The sequence below is a fragment of the Orbicella franksi genome, chromosome 9 (genome assembly GCF_964199315.1).
Source record: "Orbicella franksi chromosome 9, jaOrbFran1.1, whole genome shotgun sequence".
In the NCBI taxonomy this organism is placed as follows: Eukaryota; Metazoa; Cnidaria; class Anthozoa; order Scleractinia; family Merulinidae; genus Orbicella; species Orbicella franksi.
This window is the reverse complement of record NC_138153.1, coordinates 12172149-12198933: the sequence shown is the minus strand read 5'-3', so window position 1 is coordinate 12198933 and position 26785 is coordinate 12172149. Positions and strand designations below refer to the sequence as shown.

Genomic DNA, 26785 nt, shown 5'->3' with positions numbered 1-26785 from the left:
TTGACAGAAGACAACCGGCGAAAGGACGATCAGCGGTTTTCGACGTAATCGTATGCGCTCTGGGTAGTCGTCCCACATGCTCATTCAAGATGGCGGACGAAGATGACGAGAAGTTTTTGTATGGAGGTAAGGAAAAACTCAGAATTCTGCGATTTTAAGAAGTGTTTTCAACTTTGCTTCTCGTTGCCAAACAGTTTTCTTCCGTTTTCATGGAATTAATACGTAAAATGTGTGGAGAATATCTTTAAAATCGACTCACAAGTCGAAGACAGTTGACAGATGCTTGGTTGAAAGCTCTAGCTATCGAGTTGAATTGCTTCAAGTGAAATCAAGGCTTATTGAAAAGCATAATTACAGTGCACAACGCATGTAGTTGTGCCTGGGCCGTAAAAATCTTCGTGTCGACTGATTTTTGGCAAACTGTATATGAGAACACGAGAACACAATAATGCAGTGATCCCCACCACTAAATCTAGAATCCAGCATGCTATAAACATCACGCCACCAAACCTCCTCCAGGTAATAATCCTGATAATAATTAGTTTATTAATCATACATTCCTTTTCATAACTTTAAGGTGGTGATTCTGATACAAAGGAACCAAGGTATAAATAATTATTATTTAATTATCATTAATGTATAATTAACAATTAGACTCGTAGCCCTTGCGGGCTACTGGTCAATAGCCCATGAGGCGAAGCCGAATCGGCTATTGACCCATGGCCCTTGAGGGCGAAGGGTCTAATTGTTTTAGTATCACCCAACTAGTTGGACAGAAAAGGCAATAATAAAGTTAGCAAATACAAGTTGAAGAAATATTTGTTTGGGAATAAAACAAAAGAAAGCGTCACGCTCGATTGTGCCAATTTCGCTACTCGAGGACTATTACTAATAGTCCTCTACTAGCGTAGCCAATTAAAATGCAGGATTTGCATTAGTCCACTAGTTAGGTGATACTAATTAATGTTATTTAATGTAGTATTAACATATTACTATTAGGTACTCACTTGTTCTGTTATACAGGTATATCATATAGTACTATACTGCAGTTTTATCTTGTTGATATCTATATTTTGGCTAAGGCAATGATGCCAAAAGTTTGGCATCGTGTGTGGGTTCGGCCCTATATGTTCAGTGGACGTAATACTGGTCTCAAGTATATGAATTCCATGGTAATAGATGTCCAACAGTAGCAATTACAGCCGAACCCACACACGACTGCTCTCATGTGGCTTTGACAGCTCAGTTGGTAGAGCATTGCACCGGTAATGCATAGGTGATGGGTTCGAATCCTGTTCAGAGCCTGGAATTTTTTCAGGTCATTTTTCCAGTAGTGTTATGGCTGCATTCGCATCTTTCATTCTTTCATAACAAGCAGTGGTTAAACAGATTGTTCTCAGTGTTGCTTAGTGCCTAAAGAAGGAGGCACTCTTTCATACAGCGTAATCCCATTTTGCCAACAAGGTCTCTTTGGTAAGCAACAGTACTGTGCTGCCCCTGTCTTCTCTGCAGAGGCCTCTTTCCTGCTGCCTTTACCATGTAGGCTGGTAGTTTGGAGGTTGGGGAGAGGGAATAAAATAAGTGCAGGCCCACTTGCCTTTCCATCCCCAAGAGAGAGATGCTTCCCAGTGGAGATAAGACACAGTGGAGTTTAATCAGAATATTGTAATTTTGATTTGGTTTTAATAGTGTTAATTAAATTTGATGAAGTGTTAGGTTTTGTTAAACTTTGACATAGAACTCTGATGGGTACAGAGCCCCAACTAATGTTAATTGAAAAGAAGTTTACTACAAACACCTGATCTACCATCTATGGGAGTTAAAAGAACTGATAAAGCATTGCTTCTCTTCTTGATTTTACTTAGAGGAGCATCATTTTTAACACAGAGTGCTGAAAATCAAGCATTTATTTAACTCAAAATCAAAAACACTGCACAGGAGAACCCATGAAGGAGGAATAGACAGTGGCTGGGGAGGGGTGTTGAGTACTTTCAAAATTATGTTTACATTTAATCTTCGTCTAATGCTTGACAGTGTGGAAATAAAGCAAGAGCCGCCAGATGATGAGGTTGTCACAGAAAATGGACAAGCCAAAGATGAAGATGATGCAAAAGAGGCAGGAGAACTGGTAAGTTGGAAATTTTATCACCAGTGGCCAGCAGATCCTTGAAAGGTTGTCAAAAGAAGATAACATCTAGAGGTCCGTGTTGCAGAGGTTGTTCCCAGCCCCCATACTGACTTATCCACCACTGGTCACATTAAATGAGAAGGTCAATCCAAAATATGTATTTTTTTGCCAACGTCAATAAAACCTGGCTCTAAGTTTAGCTACTCAGCAAAGTTTCAGCCTCTAAAGTGCAGGTTTTTGTTACGACATCTGTCTCCAAAGAAGCCCAAAATTTGGCATTGTTGCCGCCATTTTGAACAGTACTCAGCAGCCAGGCCGCATATTTGTGATGTCATTCTGTCCAAGAGATTTTGTCCAAATGGCTTCTGAAAAGCCTTTTAACTATCGTTATGACTGCTCTTGAGCCGTATTATCTTGAGTCAAACATGCTCCAAACTCCGAAAATGATTGCAGTGAAGATAGTGAAGTACATAATCAGTTGGAAAAAATACATTTTGCTGACCTTGTGGAGGATGCCAAGTCAGCTGCAGGTTTTTCTCCTTCCTGCCAATTTCAAGTCGGATGGAATGACATCACATAAATGTGGCCTGGCTGCCAAGCGCAGTTTCAAATAGGCACCGTCCAAAGTCAAATTTTGGGATTCTTTTGAGACGAATTTCACTTTAGAGTCTGAAACTTCGGTGAGTGGAAAAGCTGAATGTTTACTTGCTATAGGTGAAGACAAAAAAGAAGGCTTTTAGGAGTGACCTTCTCCTTTTAGAATTCTCCACTGACTCCACTGGCTCTATCACCACATGTGTGTTTTAGTTTTACAAGTTAAGCTACAGTTCTGTAGTAAAGTTCAGCCCTCTTACCTACCCAAAAATCTATATAAACTGTTTCCACATAGCAAACACATTCCATGTAATAATGCTTCTTAATACCTGTAGGGTATCAATTTTTTGTAATGTGTACATCAAAGAACAAAAAAACTACAGTAAGTGACAGCAAAAAAAAACTGTGTTTTAGTCTACTGGTGTAGACCTGCACTTATCTCCATAATTTGTTTTTAGCATCATGCTACTGAAACTAGAGGCAAACATCCAGATTGTCACAGCATTGTTTAACACATTACTACATATTGTGCCTGCTGCTTTCAACAAATGCTTTGATAGATATTGAAACCAAAATTGCGGTCATACATTTGATGGGACGCTTACTGCACCTATAAAGCAGACTGTGTACTAATATTTCTTTGTCAAGAATTGTCCTCTTATCAAGATATTGTTGTAAGAGTTTAATGAGTCATTTGAAATGGTCAACTTGTAGAGTAATGAAGATGATGAGGAGGAAGATGATGATGATGACGATGATGATGACGTCCAGGTTACTATTGGGGAAATAAATACATCCGCTGCACCTTATGGGTATGTACAGTCACATCACTAGCCATGGTTAAGACATCTGTGCAAGTAGCGTCATGTAATTCAGGGGTTTCATTAAGTTAAAAGTTTTCAGGAGGAGGACAACTGGTTTTCATTGAGAAAAACATTTTTCAACAACTGATCTTCTTTACAAGAAAAAATTGCCTTGAGATGGTCAAACTAGATGGGCGAAATCATCCTCACTGCCGGTCAGTGTGATCAGTGCCTGGCCCTTAATCAAACCCATGGTTATTTAGTAGAATTCTACCAGTATACTCTGTACCTCAAATGCTACAATTTGTTTAACTGAGCTCTTACACACTATCAACCATTAGTGTGCATTTCCTGGAGCTTGTCTCTAAAATGGTGGTTCAGTCTCTTCTCTTATGTTTCTTGTGAACACTAAAGGAAAGGCATTAATTGTTAGGTGACTTTCAAAACATTTAAAATTGCTGAAAAAGCAGATCTATAAGCATGTGTATTCAGCTTCAAGTTCCAAATGACAATTCAGTGGATGGATGTGTTAAAGCATGAAGTGAGTTACTAAAATGAGGAGAGATAATGAGAAATCATCATTTGAAGGAAATTAAATTTTGCATTTTATGAAAACAGTTCATTTGTTTGCTCATAATTTTTATAAGGTGACAATTGATGAGTCTGTTGATGAGACTTCAGCCTTGTGAGCTATCCCCTCACAGAAATCTAAATAAGAGCTTTTAACGTGATTATTAAGTAAGTTAACCCCTTGAGACATAAGAGCACGTAATTTCAAAAATCCAAACTTAAGGATTAAATGCAAATTTGACCTTAAGAAGACCTCTTTCATTACAACTCGTTGACTGGCATAATGTAAAATCAAGCAATTTTCCAGTCCATCAATGAGTTCTTTACCTTTTGTAACATCCATTGAGTGAGAAATTAATGTTGATTGAAATAAAGCTTGAGGCTTTGTATGCCACTTGCCTGGGCGTAAACAGAAAAAGATCCGTGAACATGATGTTGAGATATAGTGTATACAGTTTGAGTTGCTCTAAATTAGTCCATGGTGCTACCTTTATATGCTTCTTCAGTGCCAAACTATCTCGTGCACCATTTTACGTTCATGCTGATAGCAGTTTAATATCCTCTTTAAAGCGCTCCTTACGCACCTCCGGTCAACTGGAATTTTAAAGCAGGAGGCGTGTCTGCTGCCGCAAAGGACAGAATAGCTGGAACAAAAGACAACAAGCACATTGATGTTGATGCTGTTGGGACAGTCAATGGAGTCTCTGTTCATGAATTTGATTTGGATTCTGTTGACGATAAACCTTGGAGAAAGCCTGGTAAGACAAAGTTCTGAGAATAGGATGACATTTGCACTTTAGTGCAAGGAATTTTAGCACTTTGGTTAATTAAAAAAAAAAAGAAGACGATTTGCAAGACCAGAGATTTATTCAGTGCTCTCTTTCTTACAGTATAAGCACAGCTTTTCTAATGAGTACCTCACCTGAGTGTTTGTTTGTAGGTGCTGATATTACTGATTACTTTAACTATGGATTCACGGAAGACACGTGGAAACAATACTGTGAAAAACAGAGGAGAATGAGAATGGAATTACAAATGCCCAAGAAAATATTTGTAAGTTTGTCAATTGCAAAATTCTGTAAAGCTTAGTGTTATTGTTAGTCTGCCATGAGATTGCAATCTAACATCAATCGGTGACCTTTTTAGTTTCAAATTTCTGGTAACTGAAATCACATGGTACCATTGTAAGAAGCATCGGAAATTCTGCCTTTTGAAAATATTGGATGTACTAGTTGTTTACCATTCACCCAAAAATTCTGGAAGTTTTGTTCAGAATGTAAATGGCAAGACAACTTTGTTTCAAGTGACTGAAAAATTTCTGAAACACCTGAATGGGAAAGGTGCTTACCATTTGCAATTCTTCACTGCTATCTTGGAATTATGATCAGTTCGAATTCGTCGTAGGCTTTTTCAGTAAATTGGGGATTGCTGATTAAATGAAAAGTCGCCAATCTGAATGGAACGTTACCTTCAGGCATTTTTGCTTAACATTTGCACAAACCGTTGAGAAACTGGTTTCTCTGTGAAAATGGTAAACAACCGCTATTACACCTGTAATACGTTTGGGGAGTATATCGTGTAGTGGGACATTTTGTAAGTGACTGACCTTTTGAATGGAAATAGAAAAAAGTGTTATCCAAACTACATAGATCAAGAACTGAATTTAAAAGTATGCTATCCATGGTCAAGGTTTGCCTTTGTACCCATTCTGTAATCCACTATATGTACAGGTTATCATTGTGCCTTCTACATGTACTGCATGCCTATAATATTGTACTAGGCAGCATTATTAATATTACAAATCCTGCACTGGTATTACAGCTACATAGTTCTTACTGCCTGTAATATTAAAATAATAAACAATTAATGGATGAGGTCGGAATAATCAAGGTCAAGGTAAGTGCTATTATATGTAGCCGAAGCCGGAGGCTGAGGCTGATAACACTAACTGAGACCTTGATTATTTCGGATATCACAAATACCGAATCTAATAATTGTTTTATTACACATTGTGTCAAAGAAAATAACAACAAACGCATCATCACACCGAACACAGTTTGTTTTTGACAAGCCATGTTCTTACTTTGCTGTCCATGAACTTGACATTGCTCCTGGAAATCATGCATTGCGCGCTCAACCTACAGATTATTCACTAATCTGCTAGCAGATTAGTTAGGTTGCGCTGTTTCCCAGAATTAGCTGTAGGCTTTTAGCCGATGAGAAGACAGATGGTGACTACAATGTATAATAATAATAATTATCCTCTATCCGATTCAAACTGGAATTTAGACGCAGCGGTTTTTCACGAGGGATGAAAACTGCCGTACCTGGAGAAAAACCCTCAAAGCAAGGCAAGAACTAAATTTAGCTCAACCCACATAATATCACCAGCTCGAAATAAAATTGGGACCAGATTGGTGAGAGGCAAGCATTCTCACCACTGCACCAACCCCACCTCCCAACTATTAATATTTGTAAAGTTTCCTGTAATTTATTATTCCTGTCCTTTGTTTAAACAGGTACACCAACCACCCCCTGTGGATGCTGGCATCATGCCAGATGGTACGTTACCCTGTTGTTGCTATTACGCTTGTAATCATGTTTCTTCCCTCCTTCTGGAGGTTTACTCAGCCATTTGTTGAGACGAAATCCAATAGGAAACCGAGCAATTTCAGTTTTTGGTGGACAAAAACCTTGTACTACAATAATTTTAAGTGTACTACAGTCTGTTTTGTATGTTCTAAAAGCTAAATATATAAATAGTTGCCTGAAATGACATCCAAAACAATTACCGGTACCCTTACGAACTTGAGAAAATAAAATTCAAAGTTCAGAGAAATTGTGCAAACATAGGTAAATCTTCATTGTCAGTTTCATTTCACCAGTGCTTTCTTGAAAGTATTTCATATGAACTTCAGAATTTGTTTTCGACATTAGGCGTCGTTAGAAATGATTCCTTTTGAGATGATATTTAAAACAGCTGCACAGAAGTTTACAATACGATGAGAATAATCTTGTACAAAATTTTTGTCCACTCGTTACTCAAATTTCTGGTGGATTCCTTCTTAACCTTTTCACCTCAGATTTTAACCATAAGCTCACCAAGACTTAGATCACCAACAACGCTTAGACTTAGTACCATTACAATTTAGTCAGCTATAATCATCTCGTATTCAACAAGCATGAGTGGAATTATTGTTTTGTTTTAGGACGCCCCCAAAATATAGAAATTTAAAACAACCTAAAGATAAAAACTCCTCAAAAAATTATGTGAACACTTACCATATTTGCAGAGCATGGTATAATTGCTCATATACCATGATGGCTAAGCCAATGAAAACACTTGAATTGCATAATCCAATGATCCAGTTTTTTTTGTAATTGTTATTAAAGGTAGACGTTGTATGTTTTGTAGGGAGACCCAGAAAAGCTGGTCCACCTCCCGAACGTAAAATGGAAGGAAGTATTGACGTTATTGGTGGAGAGGGCTCCAGAGGTACATGTACACCCATACGTCTTTTAAATGTTTTGTTTTCTTCTTTTATCCATTTCTTGGGACACAGCATTTCATCCAGGCGGGAGTAGAACTGCTCCTAGTCGGTTCATGCTACAGAAACTGGGATACATGTAAGCACTGGCCTGACGGGCCACTTAGTTCGTATGCAGACTACAGCTGTAGGTAGTACTCTAAGCTTTTACCAGTTACAAGAAGCACGAACGAGGAAATGCGTATTTGTTCTGTACCAGCTACAGAGTGTACTCTAAATGCAACGTTAGGCTGTCTCTATGGCTGACTCAGTGAAGCAGTGCTTAATTTGGGGTCTTTTCCACACTTAAAACATACTATCTACATTTATTATATGGCAAGGTAGTCTTGAGATCAATCCGAGCATTCTGATTGGTTTTTTGGTGGTCCGGATTTTGCCGTTTGGACCGTTTCCATGGACCCGGTCACACGCCGTGTATTTTTTTTGCTTTTGAAACCCGAAAGTGTCAAGGCCCAAGTGCCATATAATAAACTATTTACTAACCTAGCTTGCTTGAGCCGTAGTGGGGTATGTTCGCCCTCTGTCGTTTTTGTACGGACCTCGGGCCAATATTCCCTAGTATAGCCCTCGCATTTGGTCAGTAAGAGGTTAGTATTGCCTCAGTTTTGTTACCAGTTGCAAAGCGCATGTGCGAGGAAGTGCGCTCTTGTGCCAGCTAAACTGCTGGGGTACTCTGGATTCCAGTTGGCATTCAACAGTCTAGCTTGTTACACCCGTTGTTATGGCGGTTTGATTGTGTTGCAAAGCAAAATGTCAAATCTAATAGGAATAAAAACGTTCTTCCTGGAGAAAGACATGTCAGAATCTGTCAAATGCATCCACAAATCGGCTGAACTTTCACTGTTAGTGGGTCACCTCTTTCAATAGACCGTTTTTCCATTAAGTGTCAAAAGTTCTTTGATTTTGGTTTTACTACGGTTTGAGATCTCATTCAGTATTTATTTTGTTTCCTTTCAGTTGAAAGTCGCAGGCGACGAGAAGATGACGTAATGATGCCAATGATGGGGGAGGGAATGAACCCGGATGTTGGGCCACGCCCAGGGATGATGAACAAGAGGCACTTCCCTCCAGGTAATGTGATTTTGTGTGCGGACTTTCAATGATAGAAATCAAGTGTTGTGTCAAAAGACGTCGTTAACCTATATTTTTCACAGATCTAGGGTGAAACATGTCAATCATGGATTGGTGATGATCACACGCTATTTAATCCACTTTTTCATTAGAGCGGAGCAAAAATGATGTTAAAAAAAAAGCTTTGACCACTTCATCGAGGGTATGTCAAATAAAGCTTTACAAAAGCTAAGTAAGCGTCACTTAGTACTTGATGAACAGTATTTAATTTTCAGTTTGTTAAGTAGCAAATAGTTCTTGAAGATGCAGTTTGTTTCTAGTGCTTTGAAAGGCCACGTCTTCCAATCCTGGAAGGAAACTAGGTTATTCACGTGATAATGTATCCTCTGTCTATTGTCAACAGGTCCTCCTGGAGGTCCTCATGGGATGCCCCCTGTGTCAGGAGCCCCTCCATTTATGCCCCCTCGCCCTGACCCCGCAATGGGCCCTCCCCCGTCAGGAGCACCCATGCCTATGCATGTTCCCCCAGGAGGTCCCGTTCCGCCTGGAATGCCCCCTCCCTTTAGACCCATGGCAGGCCCAGACGGACGTCATCATCCCGAGGGTGCACCCCCCGGAATGCCTCCGCCCGGTATGCCCCCTATGCCTGGTATGGGAGGCCCGCCACCCCACGGATTTCCACCCGAGATGGGAATACCGCCAGACGGGATGCATCCGCCGTTTGATCCAGGTAGGTGCATTTCTATCACAGTTGTTTTCTTATGACCCTTAATGCGAAAAATCTTATTTCGTTTATCTTGTTTCTCTTCCAGCGGGATTTCCAGGTCGCCCTGGTTCAATGAGCATGCGTGGAAGAGGTCGCGGGCGCATACCGATGGCAGGACCCGCGGGGGTACCACCCGGGATGCCCCCGACTGGAGAATTTCCGCAGGGAATCGACGAAAGGTAAGACAGGTGAAAATTACGTACCTAAACAGTGACTGTAACTGGTTTCCCGCTTTAGCTGTAAATCGCCAGGACAAGTTCCTTTACGAAAACCTTGATTTAATCATTAGAGAGTTTAAGAACACCACAACGGCAATAGTGAGCAGTACAACGGCTGTTCACGTGCGTTATAATTCTTGGTACATTTCTTTACCGTCCTCTGCAAAACAACAACTTGAAATGACTAAATTCTGCGTTGTCAGACTAGTCTGGAGATCGTGAACTAGGACGGATAATTCGTCAAATGTATATTTCGAATTTTACGCTGTGTTTCATATTCAGTTTCGAGATAGTTTTCACAAAGAGACAAAATAAATGACTTTAGAGTATCGCGATATTCGTAGGTAAAATACAAGTTCTTTTTTTAATCGAAGTTGTTCTCGCCGTCGCCGTCGTAGTTACTGGGAGCTTTATTTATCCACGGTACAAAATTCGTCAGCTTTAAGAATACCTGATACTAATATAATGAGAAATATTTAAATAGAAAGCTGCTTTCCACGAATGCCGTGCCTTACAGTTCTTCTTTGAGTAGTCGTTTTGAATTGTCCAAGGGACTCTGCTTCCCTTAAGTTACAAGGAAGACTGTTCCGGAGAATGGCGCCACTATAGCTAAAGCTATTTTTGTAATAGTCTGTGCGCGGTAATGGAACATTGAGTTTATTCTCAGAGTCCCTTAGGTCATATGCGATTTCTCGCTTTTCAAATTTAGAACTGAGATAGTTTGGAGCCAACCCGTGCAGAGACCTGTAAACCATCGTAGCTCTTTGAATTTGCTGCTGGCAAGTTAGATTTTTCCACCCTAGAAGTTTGAACAGGTGACCAGCGTCTACGTCATAGTTTGAGTAGGTCAAAACACGGGCTGCTCTATTTTGTAGCTTTTGTACCTTATTCCGTAAAGTTATCCCACAGTTTCCCCAAACAATATTGCAATAGTGTGGCTGGATTAAAGCTTGGTTTATTAGATGTAAGGTCGCCTAAGGGACAAGGTGCTTTATTCGTTTTATGGCCGCAATACCAGAAGCGACTTTCTTAGTTACTTTCTCGATATGGCCACTCCAATCAAGTCTGTCATCGATGGTTACTCCAGGTGATATTGCGGTAGTGACCTGGCTAACTTGAAAATCATTAATTGCAAATCTTGGGGACTCTGGGAGTACTTAGCCTCTGCCTAGATCCGATAAGCATGAATTCGGTTTTAGTCATATTTAGAGTGAGTTTGTTTGCTCTCAGCCAATTGTGAACATTTTCTAAATCTTGATTTAGGCGCAACTGAATATTGTCTGCATTATCACCTGCGTATGTAAGGAGGGTGTCAAGAAACCACGACGGCGACGTCGAGGACAACGTCGATTGAAAAATGAGTTTATATTTTACCTACGAATCTCGTGGTACTCGAGAGTCATTTAATTTGTTTATCACTGTCAAAGCTATCACGAAACTGAGTCTAGTACACATCGACTAATTGGAAACAAAAAGTTAAAAAATTAGCCGTCGTGGTTCACGTTCCTCACGCAACGCAGAATTTGGTCATTTCACGTTGTTGTTTTGCAGAGGACGGCAAAGAAATGTACCAAGAATTATAACGCACGTGCACAGCCATTGTTCTCCTCATTAAACCTTTTGTTTAGCGACGTTGCCGTTGTGGTTTTCTTAAGCTCCCCAATGCCGGAGCAGTAAGCTTGTGGTATGTGCAAAGCGGTGTTGTAACTTGACTGTTTTTCACACCGGCGCCCATAACTGAACTCATCCCTTTTCCTTTGGAAGTCAACGTCAACATCCCGATGGGTTTTCCTGCTGCATCAGGGGCTATATGCTAACCACTTCCCTTAGTTGAATTTTCTGTTAAAAGGTGAAAGGAAATTGTAAAACAGTTTCAGCTCAAGAAAGGTTTTTATGTGAAGATCACTTCGTCTTTTTCAGGGGACCCAGGCCATTTGAAGAAGGAGCAGCGTTCTTCCCTGGAGGTAAGCTAATGCTGTCCCTTACAGAGGCCAAAGCAACTTTTTTGAATTATTTTTGCAATGTAAAACTGGGTTAGGGGACTCAGAAATTGAATTGCCGTACATAGCTGAAACATTTTCCGGTCACAACTGGCTAAGTCTTGCTGAATTTTCCCTTACCTAGCCTGCGTACGTAGACGGATTTCTGCCAATTGTTTCACGCAACCGAGATATACGTACATGGTAGTTTCAAACAGCCACACAACTCGTAAATAAAAGAACGGAAATTTCTGACACCAGGCGCCAGTTGCTCGCTTATCCACCGGATAAATCGCTATCCGGTGGATAAGCGTTAACAAAACGAACCACGCCATCCGCTGGATAGTGATTTATCCGGTAGATAACGTTATACACCTTTCGAACAACCCGACCCAGATGTTCTATACATCGGAGTTTTGTAAATAAGGAGGGCTGCACTGTTGTATGATTTCGAGATGCTAAAAATCGTGGCTGTAAAGCACCCGCCAAACGATGGCAACAGTTCAACGCAACATATCGCAACATTGTTGGCCCAGTATTTGCAAGCCCCAGCCAAAACATTTCGACGCAACATATCGCGACATTGTTGGGCGCAACATGTTGCGCGCGTTTGGCCACCCTGTTGCGACGTGTTGCGACATGTTGGGAGTTGAAAATCGAACTAGTGCGCATGCCCTGGCGCAACATTGTTTCACGAACCTGGCCAAACGACTATAACATCAAAAAGAAAATCTGCGTTGCAAAGGTGACGGTATGCTGCGAGTAGTGATGGTGAATATACAGTGCGCTAGCAAACTTAACTTATTAATTAAAAACTAAGCCTGGGGGGCCCCTTTTAACAACCATCTGCACTCATTTTACAGGCTTTCAGTGAAAAAAAAAGTTGTGCTTGTGAGTAAATGTGAAATAGCACCCCCTTCATATAAGCTGTAACGAACAGCCTCGTACGATCAGGTCTCACGTCCCGTCGACTCTACGCCGGAGTAATTTGAAAACGGAGGTTTCACTCTGAAAACGCATCAAATGTTTTCCGTCCACACTTGGGCGGAGGAATTTAAAAACGGAGGTTGCGCTGTAAAAACGCATCAAATGTTTTCCGTCCACACTACGCCGGAGGAATTTAGGAAAGCAGCAATCACCGGCCATTTTGGAAACGTGTTTGAGGTTAACTCGGTCAACGATATCACATGATTTTCGTGACGCCATCGTTTTCGAAAAGCTCCGTTTTCTAAATGTTTTCCGTCCACACGAAAACGAAAAGCCGGCGTTTTCAAATTCCGTTTTTGTGACCGATTAGTGTGGATGGTAGGCCAAACCGTAGAGATAAAGCTCCGTTTTCAAATTTCTCCGGCGTAGTGTGGACGCTGCCTAAGCAGTAACAAACAGCCTCGTACGTCAAGATTCAATTCCTTCAAGGAATACATGCATGGGCGTAATGGAACAATGATAAGTTCATAATTTAAGATAATTTGGCGCCTGTGTGGACCAGTGCATAAGATCAATTGATAAAATGAAGTTCGTATAATAGGACTTTTAACGCTGAAAGCACTCATGGCGGTCATTTGGTGAAATTAATTAAACAGTTATGGCCTAAGTAGTGTAAAATTCTATCAAATTCTATCGTATATTTGTTGGTCACAAGTGTTTTTTAGAGGTTTATCTCGATTTCATTGTCTAACTTTAAACATCATTGTCCAAAAATACGTCTTAATCTTTCGGCTTTTTTTTTTCCAATGCAGTCAATTTAGTCTGGGCTAATACATCTCAAAGTGTTATCTTGGCGCGCTTAAAGCAATTTGTTTGCTTTATCGACAAAGTTTACAAGTTTATCTATTTCGTGGATCTTAATCTTGAGGTAAAACAATCAGCCTGTTATCCGTATTGCAATTAATCGATTACATATCAGAAAGACTAGTCCAAACAATTTGCGGTGGTATTGTGCACGTAAAGGTAATTGTTTTTCGCTCCAGGCGGTTAATGTCGGATTAAAAATAACTATGATTCATTGAAGGCAAAGCAGTTTCTTCGTCCACTTGCTATCCAGCACAAATCCATTGAGTTTTTAAATCAAAATTGGTTATATTTTTTTGTACTGTTTCCGCTTTTAAAGCCTTTTGCGTTGGAAATAATTGCTAGAATACATTAGTTTATGTAAACATGTGGAACAAAATGTTTAAGGAACACTCAGACTTCAGACACAAAAATGTCTAGTCAGGCGCTCTTCCGATGTTTTAGGTATAAAAAAACCGCTTAGTCATGGCAAATCGGATTTTACATTATACAGCAAATGTCTTCCTTATCTCGTGCGAATAATCAGAGTCGCAGTTACGTACCATTCATATGAAGGAAATTGAATCTTCCACTTCGTCTCTGTCTCTCTTTATTCCGTCGTAAAACTTGACATAAGCAGAAGGGAATCGAGCCACCATCCTGATTTAGCTTATGACAACATGTAAATTCTCTTAACTGGTAAACAAACACTTCAGTTTATGTCAGTTGTAAGAATTGAGATGTTCGTCTCGTCTCCCATCTCCTTTAGATTTCATTGCAATTGATAATGTAAAAGGATATTTTTTATGAAGGCACGAAACTATTGTAGCGAGCTTGGACAATTCACAATATTATTTTATGGGTCGCCGCGGTCGACCCCTTAGACAAATGCGTCTTTTAAGACTTTTGATCGCAGTAAAAGGCATTTTTCTGAGACAGAAAATGTGTGGCCACGCCTGCAGACATTTAGAAAGGTGAAGCGAGTTCGATTAAAAGTTTGATTAAAAAGGTGGGCTTAATTAAAGGAGATGTCATTTGGTCTTAATGTGGGAAAAATGCGTAATGAATGAAATGAATTCTTACTTTTGAAGAGTTAACGTTTTGCAGTTTCAACATGTTAATGCCTCGTCTATCTGGTGCGATTCCCTTGGCCGGAATTGAAACCTGTGGTTGCCATTACGGCGTGAAATTGAAACCACGGTTCCTTGTTAATTTTTCATATCCGTTGGTTCTGTTGCAGATTGTTTGAAGCTTGCATCATGTCACTTTATTAGACGTATTACTATATTGTACTATTCTCAGTTGAGAGTGTTTTTGTTGTCGAAATACCTTCTTAGAAGCGTGCTCTTGTATCTATCAAACGGTTTTAATGGGAAAGGATCGCATGAGGTTTGGAGAAAGTTTTCCTTTCTGCTTTTAAAAAACTTGATTTCGCGATTAGATAAATGCCGCACCCCAAACAAATGAGCTAAAACGTATCTATTTAGCGCTTGATTCACAAAATACAAAAAATGTATGCAAATAGAGGGAATTGAGTGATTTTTCCCCTATTTCGCATCCCCTGCTTGTGTAATATAACGATGACCGCGGTTGCAAATTCGCGGAAATTATGATAACAGAACGGACATTTATTATACCATTTATTTCCCGGTCTTTGTTCCATGATAAAATAAAACCCAATTTGGCTTAATCCAATTTAAGTTAATTACCTTTTTTCAAAACCCTTGACTAAAATATCAAGGCCTTAGGCGATCCTTCTATTTTAATAGTTTTATGTTTTGCTTTTGACAAATTCAATGGGGAAGCAACATGAGAAGTAAAATAATTTATGTGGTGATGCTTTTTTTTCCGTGTCACCGCGCGCCAGGTAAATTTTGGCGGGAAATGAGGCAGCCGACGTCACCTGCTTGCCGCCTTTACACCCCTTGCCGCGCCGGTCCGACTAATTGTTATTATTATTTGACTTCTGGCTAAAAGGGTTGGCCTTTCGTTATTTCATATTTTTTCCTGTTTTCTCGATATGGAAAGATAACTCCTGAAAGAATAAATCCACAAGCTCGGTTTGCCCATTGTTTAAACTTAGTTTTACGATAATGCCGAATAACATTTGTCGAAAAATACACGATTTCATTTGGGAATGTTTGTAAAGTCTTTAATTTCCGGGAGCTTAATTTCGTTTGAAATGGCATTTACCTAATGTAGATTTTTTTTTTTTTACCAAAAATTGGTTTTATGAACTATTTGAAGAAGCTTCGCTGCTTTATCCTCGCTTCCATTTTCAGTTTTCAAAGTTCAATATTCATAAGAATCTTATTCGTTGACAGAAGTTTTCTATAACGTAGTGAAGAGTCCTTTTTCGGTGTAGCTTTTTTCTCGTTAATTGATGTTTGCAAACATCCTGTTTTCTGGTAGCTTCCCGCACAATGCAAGTGAAAACTGTTATTTGACTAAGGGTCCCTGTTTTCTGACTACCCTCGGCGCGACCCTTCAATGAAATAATTTTATTCGTTGTGAAAAAAAAAAAAGTATCTTTCAACTGTCATTCTCGCTTATCCGAAAATTTGTTTGCTGTCCAAGATTTGCCTGCTTCACTTGAGCACTAACCGTACCTTAATTTGCATTTTACATGAAAATTTCCCAAATGGTTATTGTACGAATTTACGTATGTCACATTATGTGACGCACTGTTGTGTCTAGCCATGCCAGTTTGCGTTCCATTAGCCTTTTCCTTGTTATCGGCCTTTTTAGTTTTCTCCAGTGGCTACGTATGATCTTTTCACGCCAAATGCAAATCGAATGCGATGTTGTTTTGGTTGTCAAGAACGTTTTTAACCCCGGCCGATGGTACATCGAAAATAATAAATTGATCTTGTCAGTTTTAGAGATTATTATCTGTGTAAAAATCTTTGCCCCCCTAGGTCACCCTAGCATGATAGATCATATCAAAGCAAACCCATACTGCGTGCTAAAGAGTTTTAATTGATGACCTCAGTAGCGATTTCGTCTCCCACTTAAAATGTCGTCGGTTTTAGCTTGGATTTCCCGGCTCTTTCTTGCTGTTTTTTATCGTGAAAAAAGTTGATACACTGTAAGTTTTAAAAAATTTTACAAAAATTTCCTGCTTGTCTCTGTAATTATTTTTTGTTTGCTCTAGCATTGCTACGGAAAAAAATTGGATTTTATGTGTTGTGTTCTGCCGGGCCGCCATATGTTAGTGGGACGTTCTGTTTATCATCCATTTACACGGATTTTCGTGGCAATCTTTTCGTTTAGTCCACTCTGATAGATTATGAATAAATTTTCTCTTCATGTTCCGCCTAATCAGGTGAAAATTCGCCAACACTGTCCGAAAGCTTGGCAACGAAAATTTCCGTCTCCTGAAGATTTCCCGCGAAGGAATCGAAAGCGATTTTCGTTTACTTCATTTTTTTTCCAATCAGGAATTTTGATTTTTCACTTTTAAGTGCTTGTCCACCGAGGTCCTCTTCTACAATAGTTGTCTGTCAGCAATCTTTCCACGGTAAAGTGGTTTCACTTAGAAATAATTTTTTGTGAGTATTCAAAGTTCCAATTACAGGTGTCCGATCTGAAGGCGAATATATGTATACAGACACTGAGCGTTTACTTAACCAATAAGCTTACTTTCTCGTCATTTTCAAACCACACGCATGTTGAGCGAGACTTGTCTCTAAAATATAATTGTTAAGATCTTGGTTGCATTTTCTTTTTTTTTTTTGGTGGCCTCCGGGCATCATTAATTTGAAAGCATTATTTTTCGTACAACACGATACCTTTGTTCTGTTTAATTCTAAAGTAATTCAGTCTTTTTTTGTTGTTGTTTTTCTGTGTTTTGTTCTTGATTTAAAATCAATACATGTTTTTATATATCAATGTTGCGCGAATTGACGTTTTTACTGAAGAAAAGTACCCAGGTTTTCAAAGAGTTTTACTATCAATAGGGCAGTGTTTAGTTACCAAGAGCGATGATGAAAATCTTTGACTTTCACATTCAAACCTTGCAGAAGTCAAAGTTGCAGCTAATTTATGCCTCGTTCTAATTGTGCTCGTCGGCTCGAGCGAAATGCCAAAAATTTGAATATGGCCTGGCGTTCGTTTATCGTTCATCAACTTCCCATCCTATCCATTAGAACAACATTGTCATTTAAATGACATGACCGGTGATTACTCTTGCGAGAAAACAAAACGCCAACCTCTGCTATTGCTGCAAGATTGGCGTTGTTTTTTTCTTTTTGTTATTGCCCAATCTCGTTCTTGAGCTTGTATCTGTGTAACTCACATAATACGTCATCGTGGTTTTGGAGAGTTATTTGGTGGGATCATCTGTCAGGCGCAATTAGTTTTGGCTCGTTCGCCACGGGAAACCGCGACGACTACGCTAGTTAATTGAGACAACGGGCGGCAAAATTGTCGCTCAGTAGGGAAGGATCGATCGCTAAATTAACCCTCTGGAGGGCTACGAAGTCAGTGTTATTGAGGCGACAGGGAGGAGGCAGAACTAAACCTTGTGTCACCCTCAAAGAGCTTCACCGCGCTGCGCTATTTTAGTGCTACAATTGGCGTGTTTGTCATCGACGCCAAGAGCCTCGAAGTCAACAAGACGATTTACAGTCTGCCAGAGCAGATTAGTATTCAATTGGTAGAGTATCGTTACGTTTCGTTATCAAGCCTCTCTGCGGTATTATCCGCGCCAACTTTGCTTCCTTTGGTGCGAAAATTGGACACACAAGGCTGTGGATCGCGGGCAATTTGAACATTCATAAGTGCGATCACAGTGCTGACTGGGGACTGAGGAAGCTCGGCGAGTTTTGAACGTTTCGGCGCGAACTAAGATCTTTCTCATCTTTAAGTTAATCCGCGCTACTTCAACATGAATTCATCAGATCTACCCGCGGTTGTTTCAACTCTGAACAGAAGCGGAAGCGACGCGAGCAGTCCTGAGACATTTCAGTTCTACATCGAACCGTTCGCAGCGCAGCTTGTTCGTTTCATTTTGGACGCCGTGATTTTCATAGCTGGCGTTCTTGGCAATGGGCTGGTGTGTGTGGTGGTGATTAAAGAGAATCTTCACCGTTCCCTGGCTTACTGCCTGATTCTAAACTTGGCCATCAGTGATCTTGGCGTCCTCCTCTTTAGCCTTCCATTTGGAGTCTTGCGCACAGAAGATGTCAGCTGGCCGCTCGGGGAATTCGGCTGCAAAGTGCTGTACCCGCTAAGCGACGTTTTCCATGGGGTTTCCATCGCCAGTATCACCGCCATTGCAGTGTTTCGCTATCGGGGGATTATTTCAGGGCACGGGTTGAGCCACAAAGGGGCAATGAGAACAGTCAGGATTGTGATCCTGTTAATTTGGGTTCTGTCGTTTTTGCTCTTTGTGGTGCCGTTATTTTTTGTCATGTATTACGTGGAAAGTGGAGACGAGGCTGTCTGCTACCCGAAGTTTCCAAGCACGATGCTCTACAAGCTTTACCAAGCGGAGACCGTATTGCTGACGTATCTTTTACCCCTGGGAGTTATCCTCTTCACGTACCTCAGCATACGGAGGCGCCTGAACGAAAGCATTGCTTTACACAGTCAGATTCGCCGAGAATCTCGCAACCCTGGCTCATCGGCGCCGGACAGAACAAGATGCGCCAGCGAAAGAAACCACAGAGCACTCAAGGTCTTAACTCCCGTTGTATTGGTCTTCTTTGCGACATTACTGCCGTACAACGTTTTCCGTGTAGTGGACATTTTCCAGGACACTTCACAGTTTGAGTACTTGCTTCTGTTCTTTAAAATCTGCATCTTGTTTTTCGTCTGCAACAGCTCGGCTAATCCCTTGATATACGCCCTGTTCAGTGAGGACTTCCGAAAGGCTTTCAAGTGGCATATGAGGCATTGTTCTCCGTCAGGAGAGCTTTCCCGCCTGTTTTCACTTTCAGAGAAAGTGACCTCGATCCGCGGTCGCAGGACTTTCTTTACTCGCACGAGCGCGCGCAACAAAGAGAGGCCTAGTTCTTCGGCTTCTGACGTCTTTGTGTAAGAGCCCTTAGTTGACTTTTTCACTTTAAAGAAACACTTATTTACCGTTCTTATTCAGTTTGTGTGCGAAGCCTGTTTATTGCAAGGTATAGAGAGGTCATTTATGTCTGGATATTTTAATTTTTCATTCACGCTCCAGGAAGGCGCGAGCTCGCCAAATTGGATTTTCGCAAATGTGATAATGGATTTTAAAACGTCCCACAGAGCCCCTGCAGTGTCCTGCAGGACAGCGGAAAATTACAAAGTTGAGATGAAGAGGAAGCCTAAATCTAAATATTAAACAATGTGTTGTAAACAAAATTGTATTCAGAAACCTTCGGCGTGGCTCGTCGCACGAGTGTGATCGTCTTGTTTATAAGTAATTTTTCAACAGTGCAAGTGTGAAGTAATAAAACAAAAACGCGAGGTGTTGTTGCCCTGGAAATTTATAACATTAGCGGTTAATGACAGCAGCTAGAAAGCTATGAAAGCTAAGTGATAGTTCAAAATTAAAACTACTCAATCAAAAAACGTCGAGATTGATGACGAGTTCTATGTTAATGCGAGTTTTGTCTCAATTGATAGGGGAAAATTGCCTTCATTCATCTATCAGTTCTTTGTAAAGTTTCTAAGACGAGTTGTTCAAAAGCATTGTTTCTGTCGTAAAGCTCGGTAATAGGCGGTCTTCGTACGAAAATATATTTTCAACTTTCTTTGTTTTGCACAAGCGACTCCCACGTGAAGTGGCTTTCGAACAATGAAATAACGCGAAGCCACAGCTTTCTGTATTGTTGCGCTCTCGCCGTTGATAAACGCTGAGAGAGCCGAGGTCATCTGATGGTGACAGGGGGCTTCTGAAAAAGGCTAAAAAACAAAACACTGTAAATCCTACGCGAGGCGTGTCTGGAGATAAACTCGCTCCTACTTTGTTACGCCAAATCTGTTTAACACCTGTAGAAATAAAACTATAAACTGATAAATTTTAAATCCCCATATCTTTCTTTTTGTCTTCTCTCAGAAGTCAATAAAACAACCGGATTTAGATCGTAGACAATGATAAATAACCTCAGATTTTTTCCTAAATAGAATCAGCATGTTACTTCAAAATAACACGCAATATTCTTCACATCTCATTTCTTGCCCTATTTTTTTTTCCTGTACAGATTCTTTCTCAGCGCTGCCTTAATTGAAGTCTCTCTTCCTATTTTCCTTTCGTATAAATGTAGTTCTAATTGCACATTCTGCAATATAGTACAATTTAATAACCTCTCGTCGTTGGATATTTTAATTATTTACTCCCATGTCAGACCAAAAAGCACGGTAATTCATTCTTCCTGCGTGCGTGCAAATTCTATTTCTTCCTTATTGTTTCCTCTTAAGATCTGAACGTGCTGGCACCAAAACTGACATTAGTGTCACTTCTGTTTCAATCAAGGGCTTTCTTGTCGACTTTTTGCCTTCGCCATTTACGTGGAATGTTAACAGCATATCCGACAGACTTTGAAAAAAGGAAACGGCCTTGTTTGTTTTACGATGCTCTTAGCGAAATATTAAATTTGGCACCCGAGTGTTTTCCTAGCGACCAAAAGTTGCCATGCGAAAAGTAAACGTGTCATTAAGCGAGCGCGTTAAATGTTTTTCTTGTTATAAATATATCTTTTGGTCGCAAAGCTGGAATATTTCCCTTTTCCTGCTGTGGTCTATTTTCGGTAAAAGCGTTTAATCGCGTTCCGACAACGAGGCACGTCATTTTTTCATTTATCGTGGTTGGTAATTGTTAGGTGAAGTCCGTGTCAGATTTTCATCCGTGATGTAGGTTGTAAGTTGCGAAGTTTGTTTCATAAATACATTGTTGATACTGTAAAAATCTACTGCTTTCTTGCACTAGTACGTAGTACAATATGTATGTTGACGGTCTACAATTGTAGGTTCTTTGTTGGGTTAGTGAAAGAACCGCCATTGAACCGTACTGACAAGTTGGCCACGCGAAAACTGGGGGGTTTCTTTCGAAATGCCATTTTTCCCACACTCGTTTTTTCCGCTTCTTGTTCTTCAGTAATGTATTTGTTCGACTGACACGCTTTGGGGTATTGTATTTTCCTTTAAGCGTAACCTCTGTTACAGTCACCTTAAAAAGCCCCCAGGCTTTAAAAAAAGAAGAGTGTATAAAATAGCGGTAGAGACAAAAGTCAAGTGCACTTAAATAAATTTAAAGATCTTAGAGGCGATAAGACTTGAATAGAAACAGCGTTTAAATTTGCATGCTCTCTTGTGACAGCATCGTAGAATGTTCGCAGCATTGTTAAAATTCTTCGCGTATTTTTGCGTTCAGTTGGTGTCGTTTTAGCAAGATTCTTGTTTGGATGGTTAGCGCAAAGGTCGAACTTCTTGGGAGTGTTTTTTTTTTCCCTTTATAAATAGTAAATCAGTCAACGCACACTCTTGTTCTCCAAGCGTACACCGAACGTCCTTACACGTTCTTTGACCCCGTCAAAACGACAAACAACATTCCGGGCGCTAAGTGCTGTTTCAACGATTAACATTCATGCGGGTTAACCTTTGGTTCTTGAATGTGACCAGGATCTATTTTCTCCTTAATACGTTAATACAGAGGCAAACAGACGGGTATTGAGAATGTTGGAAATCATCAGCTAGTGGGTTCCATCTTGACGGTTCCACCACGTGATATTCATTTAACATTTTGAGGGAAGGAGTGTTCAAATTGCTCAGGAAACTGCAAATGTGTGTTTTTTTTAGAAACAACTGATTATTATAAATGTAACAATAGCGTCATTAGATTTAGAAGCAGTTTAACTGTACGTGAAGGAATCTGGGTTGTTTGAACGTTTTAAAGGAGGAAATACTCTTCAGCAGCGAATTAAAGTTGCCTTATCTGTGCAGGAAAAAATTACTTTCCTGTTTTCCTTGTGTTTAGTTATTTTATTGCTCTATTACCGGCTATTTTGTAATCTTTGTTTTGATTCTTTTATATCTTACTTTGACTGAAGATGTTTTAAGTCCGGTGATTGTTAAAAGCTTTGGAGTTGTCATCAGAGGCGAAGGATGGTTTGTTACTCATGACACTAACTGTATTTTCAGAAACATTACTCGCTCTTTGCGATACACAACGATTTTTATCGATCGCCTATCGACTTACCGTTTATGAAAGCTTCTCTTTTTGTGTGAAAGACTTCAGTGACGTAGAGAACAAATGTAGTATTTCGTGGAATCTTTTTTTTTTTATGGTCGGCTTTCTGTTCTTACACCAAACGCAGATAAGATGTGTTTATTCATATTCGACCCACCTTCTTGTATTCGATTCCAAGAGGAGGGAAAAAGGACTAGAAAAGATGATCTGCTGAGCGGCGGGCAAGTTAGACGACCGCGTCAAGTAATTCTTAACATTTGTACTCTAAATTTTCGGAGTAAAACGTCATTAATTTTGTTTAAAAAAGTATGTTGCGATACAAATACTCTAAACTTTGAAAGCAACCCGACTTACGTTTTTTGATAATTTTGTGGTCTAAATATTTATTATAACTCATTTTTCGTCATCTCCGCCATCTTATCCGCGATTCGTAATGGCGTCTTTGAGGTCGTTTCTTGCGCATTGTTCGGCCATTATCGCTTATGTGCCCTGCACGTCTCAAATGCGGCTTCCTTTGACTGCAATCACTTATTGCCTTTTCTCGTGTATTATTCCAGCGTGTTTCAGACACTAATTTACACAGTGGGTTATTTGGTTTATTCGCTTCTTGTTTAGGTTAGATTTGGGGTTGTGATAAGGACTTCCATGGTTTTATTACGTGTGTTTTTAATCTTAATATACCATGTAGAATCGTCAACATCTGATTGTAAACTCCTGACCTATCACATTTTAATCCCGGAAGTTCTTCCCCTAATTCCTTTATCTCCTTCATGCAGCTATCCAAAATTAAAATCTAAACTGGTCAGTGTAAAACGCAGACTGCGGACTGCAGACTACGGACCGGGTGTAAAGTACAGACCGAGTGTAAAATGCAGACCGCAGACCACAGACCAGGGGTAAAATGCAGATTGTAGACTGAATCGTGAACTGGTTAACGAAGCTGAGCTAACCGTAAACGGGTTAATCGGAGCGTTGTTCAGGCTATCTGGAGTGCAGGCTTTCACTACGATTAGTCTGAATAACCCCGTTTACGATTGGCAGTCGATAATGGAAATAACACAATATATACTTTGCAATCTGCAGTCTGTAGGCCGTAGTCTTCGTTTTACACTGACCGAAATCTACACTGGCTGTTGCAGGCTGTCGCTTTCCCAGAGATCTGCCGCAACTTGATGAACGTTCTTCCAAAAATGGCGCACGAAATAAATAGGCCATTTCCGAGTTTACCTCGTGCCTCAGTTTCAAAACGAGTCCTCGTGCAAAATCTTTCACATGAAAATGAGTTTGATTTGCATGAAAATGAACCTGCAGCTGGAACCATTTTCATATGAATGGTTTCGCGTAAAGACTCATTTTGACACAGAGGTACAAGGCATCTCAGAAATGGTCGTCTACTGACTGAGTTGAACCTTTTAGTGTAGTGTAGCTGGTATAGTGAGGCTTCATTTGTATTCTCGTCTCATCTCTGGAAGCCCATTGTTCAATTTTTGGATGACTATTTGGCTTGTCCCACGAACACAAGCCATGAATTAACGAGCTTGTAATCGTTGCCATGGTTTCCTTGCAGATCCAAACCAACCTTTTCACCCGATGATGGGTCCACCTCCCGGCATGCCGTGGGAACCGGGAATGGGCCGCGGGTTTCCTCCGGGATTTCGCGAGGGTTTCCCGGGAACCATTGGAAGACAAGGAAGCGAAAGCCCGGGAGATGATGATAGCGAGTTTGGCAGTAGCGATGAAGACAGAAAGCGGGATCGGGATTCTTCACACAGACGGCGGGACAGAGATCGAGAAAGAACCCGAGAACACAGGGAAAGGTAAGCTAAACGGTGCAAAGTGATTTTTATGAACAGAGAAGTCTTAAATGATGCGCTAGTTGCAAAAATTTTCCCATTCTTTGGTTATGAAACCATCTGGGTAACCATCCCCTAATTTCTTTGGTTTAAGGGAAAAATTATTGAATATTTTGTGATATAATTTCTTGGGCTAAGACGTAGACCCGGACAAAAAAAGAAAAGAAAAGAAACCGTGTTTTATTAACCAAGCTTTTCCTTTTGGAATTCCATTAGACGCATTCTACGTCATTGTTCAATAGGCATTCTGTATCAACGTTCAATAAGAATTGTCTATTTTTATTGCCTATTAAATGTAACCCCTTGTTATGCTTTGAGGACAAATAGAAAGCGGGATTTAAGGAAACTCGACAGTGCAAAATCTCACGGTAGCTTGTCGGTCTCTCTTGTTCATCTGTAAGTTTTAAAGTCTTTGCAAAGTCGTTTTGTTTCATCTGCGATTCTCAAAAGCCCCTACCAGGCTTTTTGATAGCGTTTTCTACCTTTATTCGAAGAATTAATGATCGAGTCATGCTTCAGCGTGCATCGACTCTCTTTTATGATAAAGGAGTAACTATCAATGCAACGATTCATTAACTCAAGTGTTCTGTTGCAGAAATCGCGACCGTGACAGGTCTCCGCGGAAAGAGCGTGACCGTGACCGCGACCGTGACAGGCGTGACCGGGAAAGGAGGCATCGAGACCGTGACAAGGGGGGAGACCGCGAGAGACGCGAGGTAACACTGACTTAAGCAATGTGGACATGGAGAAATGACGCTTAGCATTAGCCAACCAGCGTCGCACACAAGTTCAATAGTTTCCAACTTGTTTGCAATTGCGACTTCGTTTGCACATACCCCTCGCCCCATCGTTCACTCGTTCGTTTCGGCCAGTTTGATAAAATTGCATACCTAGCAAGGCCGAGAAAATCTACCTTTTTGAGTGGATTCGAACCAATGCGCTAGAATGTAGTTTAAGACTGAATTTGTTTTCTAAACTTTAATTGGCAACTACATTTGTTGTTATAAAACTACGAAGGTGGCATTCTCTTTAAGTCTTACACTCTCAGTTCACATGCTTCTTTTCTCTTACTCACTCACTCATGCCCATTAGGCCTGGGGGCGTGTAAGGCAGCAACCTAATCCCTCCACATCTGCCGGTCCTTTGCCATGACTTGAATGCCACTCTAGGTCTTTCCCATCTGCTTCATTTCCTTCCCCACCGTTCGCCGCCTTGTGACCTTTGCCCCCCCTCCCCCCCCCCCCCGTTCGCTTTCCCTCCGGCGTCCAGTGTAGGGCGATGATTTCTCTTCTATTATGTATTATAAAACGCGCACTTAGGTTTAACAGTGAATCCCTAAGATAGCATTTCTAGACCATGTCATGTATTTTCTTTTCCGATTGCAGGAACGTTCGTCGCGAAAAGACAGAGATAAATCGAAAGAACAACGAGAAAAGTAAGTCTACCTGTTTAAGTATAAATTGAAAGTATTCCAAACTCAACCTACTCTGTCAAAATCGTGAGTATTGTTGACCCGTTAGTCGTATTTTCATTTCGATTATTTATTTTATTTTCCCGTTAAACCAGTCTGTGATTCAGTGCCAGTGAAATGCTTCTCAAAGTAATTTCTGTGTTTCCTTTGGGTTTCTTTGGCCGCGTTCCGTGATTAGCAGGAAAATGTTTGAAAAGCGCACCAGCCAATCAGAGCAAGCTGGCCATTTTGTCAACCAATCAGGAACAAGACCAAAACTGGTGGTGACGCGGCTTCCATCTTTCCCGCATTTAGCACAGTTCACGTGTTTCCTGTTCGCATTCTGATTGGTTCACTGGCATTTTGCGTTTTCCGAAATCACGTTGTTTTGCTGTTTGTTTGTTTGTTTGCTTCATCTGGCTTTACGGCAGTCAATAAATCATTATAGTACCTGAAAATGTACCCTTTTCCACCAGCTTGAAAAGAAAGCATTAAATATAGATGTTTTTTGTTTTCCTCTCAGAAAAAGACACAGTAAGACGGCGGGCTCAGAAACGTCCGGCGGCCCGGAAGAGGGAGAGCTGGTGCCAACTAAGAAAAAGAGCAGAAGAACTCGCGAGGCAAAGGAACCGAAAAATGAAAATACTGAACCGCGAGAGGAAGGTCAGCGTACTCCTACACCGTGATCATGTGGACGTTGTTTGGAGAGACGTAAAGTGTCTCTTAGAACTTCTCATTGCACTAGATTTGACAGTTGCATCGGATCTTAATGCTTATATTTATCAATGTCAGTTTATGTCTTCCTCTTACGAAGTGATTCAGGAGCGAGACATGAAGACGTTTGTGTTATCACGGCTGGAGAACTT

General features: G+C 40.5%; 2 protein-coding genes across 2 annotated transcripts; both read left to right on the top strand.

Annotated features, from left to right (window-relative positions):
* Positions 1-77: 77 nt before the first annotated feature.
* Positions 78-26672, top strand: LOC145496576 (uncharacterized). Its single transcript, XM_081476283.1, has 16 exons — positions 78-126; positions 578-605; positions 2035-2128; positions 3437-3534; positions 4666-4853; positions 5036-5148; positions 6615-6657; positions 7511-7591; positions 8601-8714; positions 9118-9444; positions 9527-9659; positions 11619-11662; positions 24184-24433; positions 25065-25185; positions 25855-25904; positions 26443-26672. The coding sequence occupies exons 1-16, from the start codon at positions 90-92 to the stop codon at positions 26603-26605; spliced, it is 1884 nt and encodes a 627-aa protein (XP_081332409.1). The 5' UTR covers positions 78-89; the 3' UTR covers positions 26606-26672.
* Positions 17260-23417, top strand: LOC145496581 (galanin receptor type 1-like). Its single transcript, XM_081476288.1, has one exon. It carries the CDS (start codon positions 18336-18338, stop codon positions 19488-19490), a length of 1155 nt encoding a protein of 384 aa, XP_081332414.1. The 5' UTR covers positions 17260-18335; the 3' UTR covers positions 19491-23417.
* Positions 26673-26785: the final 113 nt, after the last annotated feature.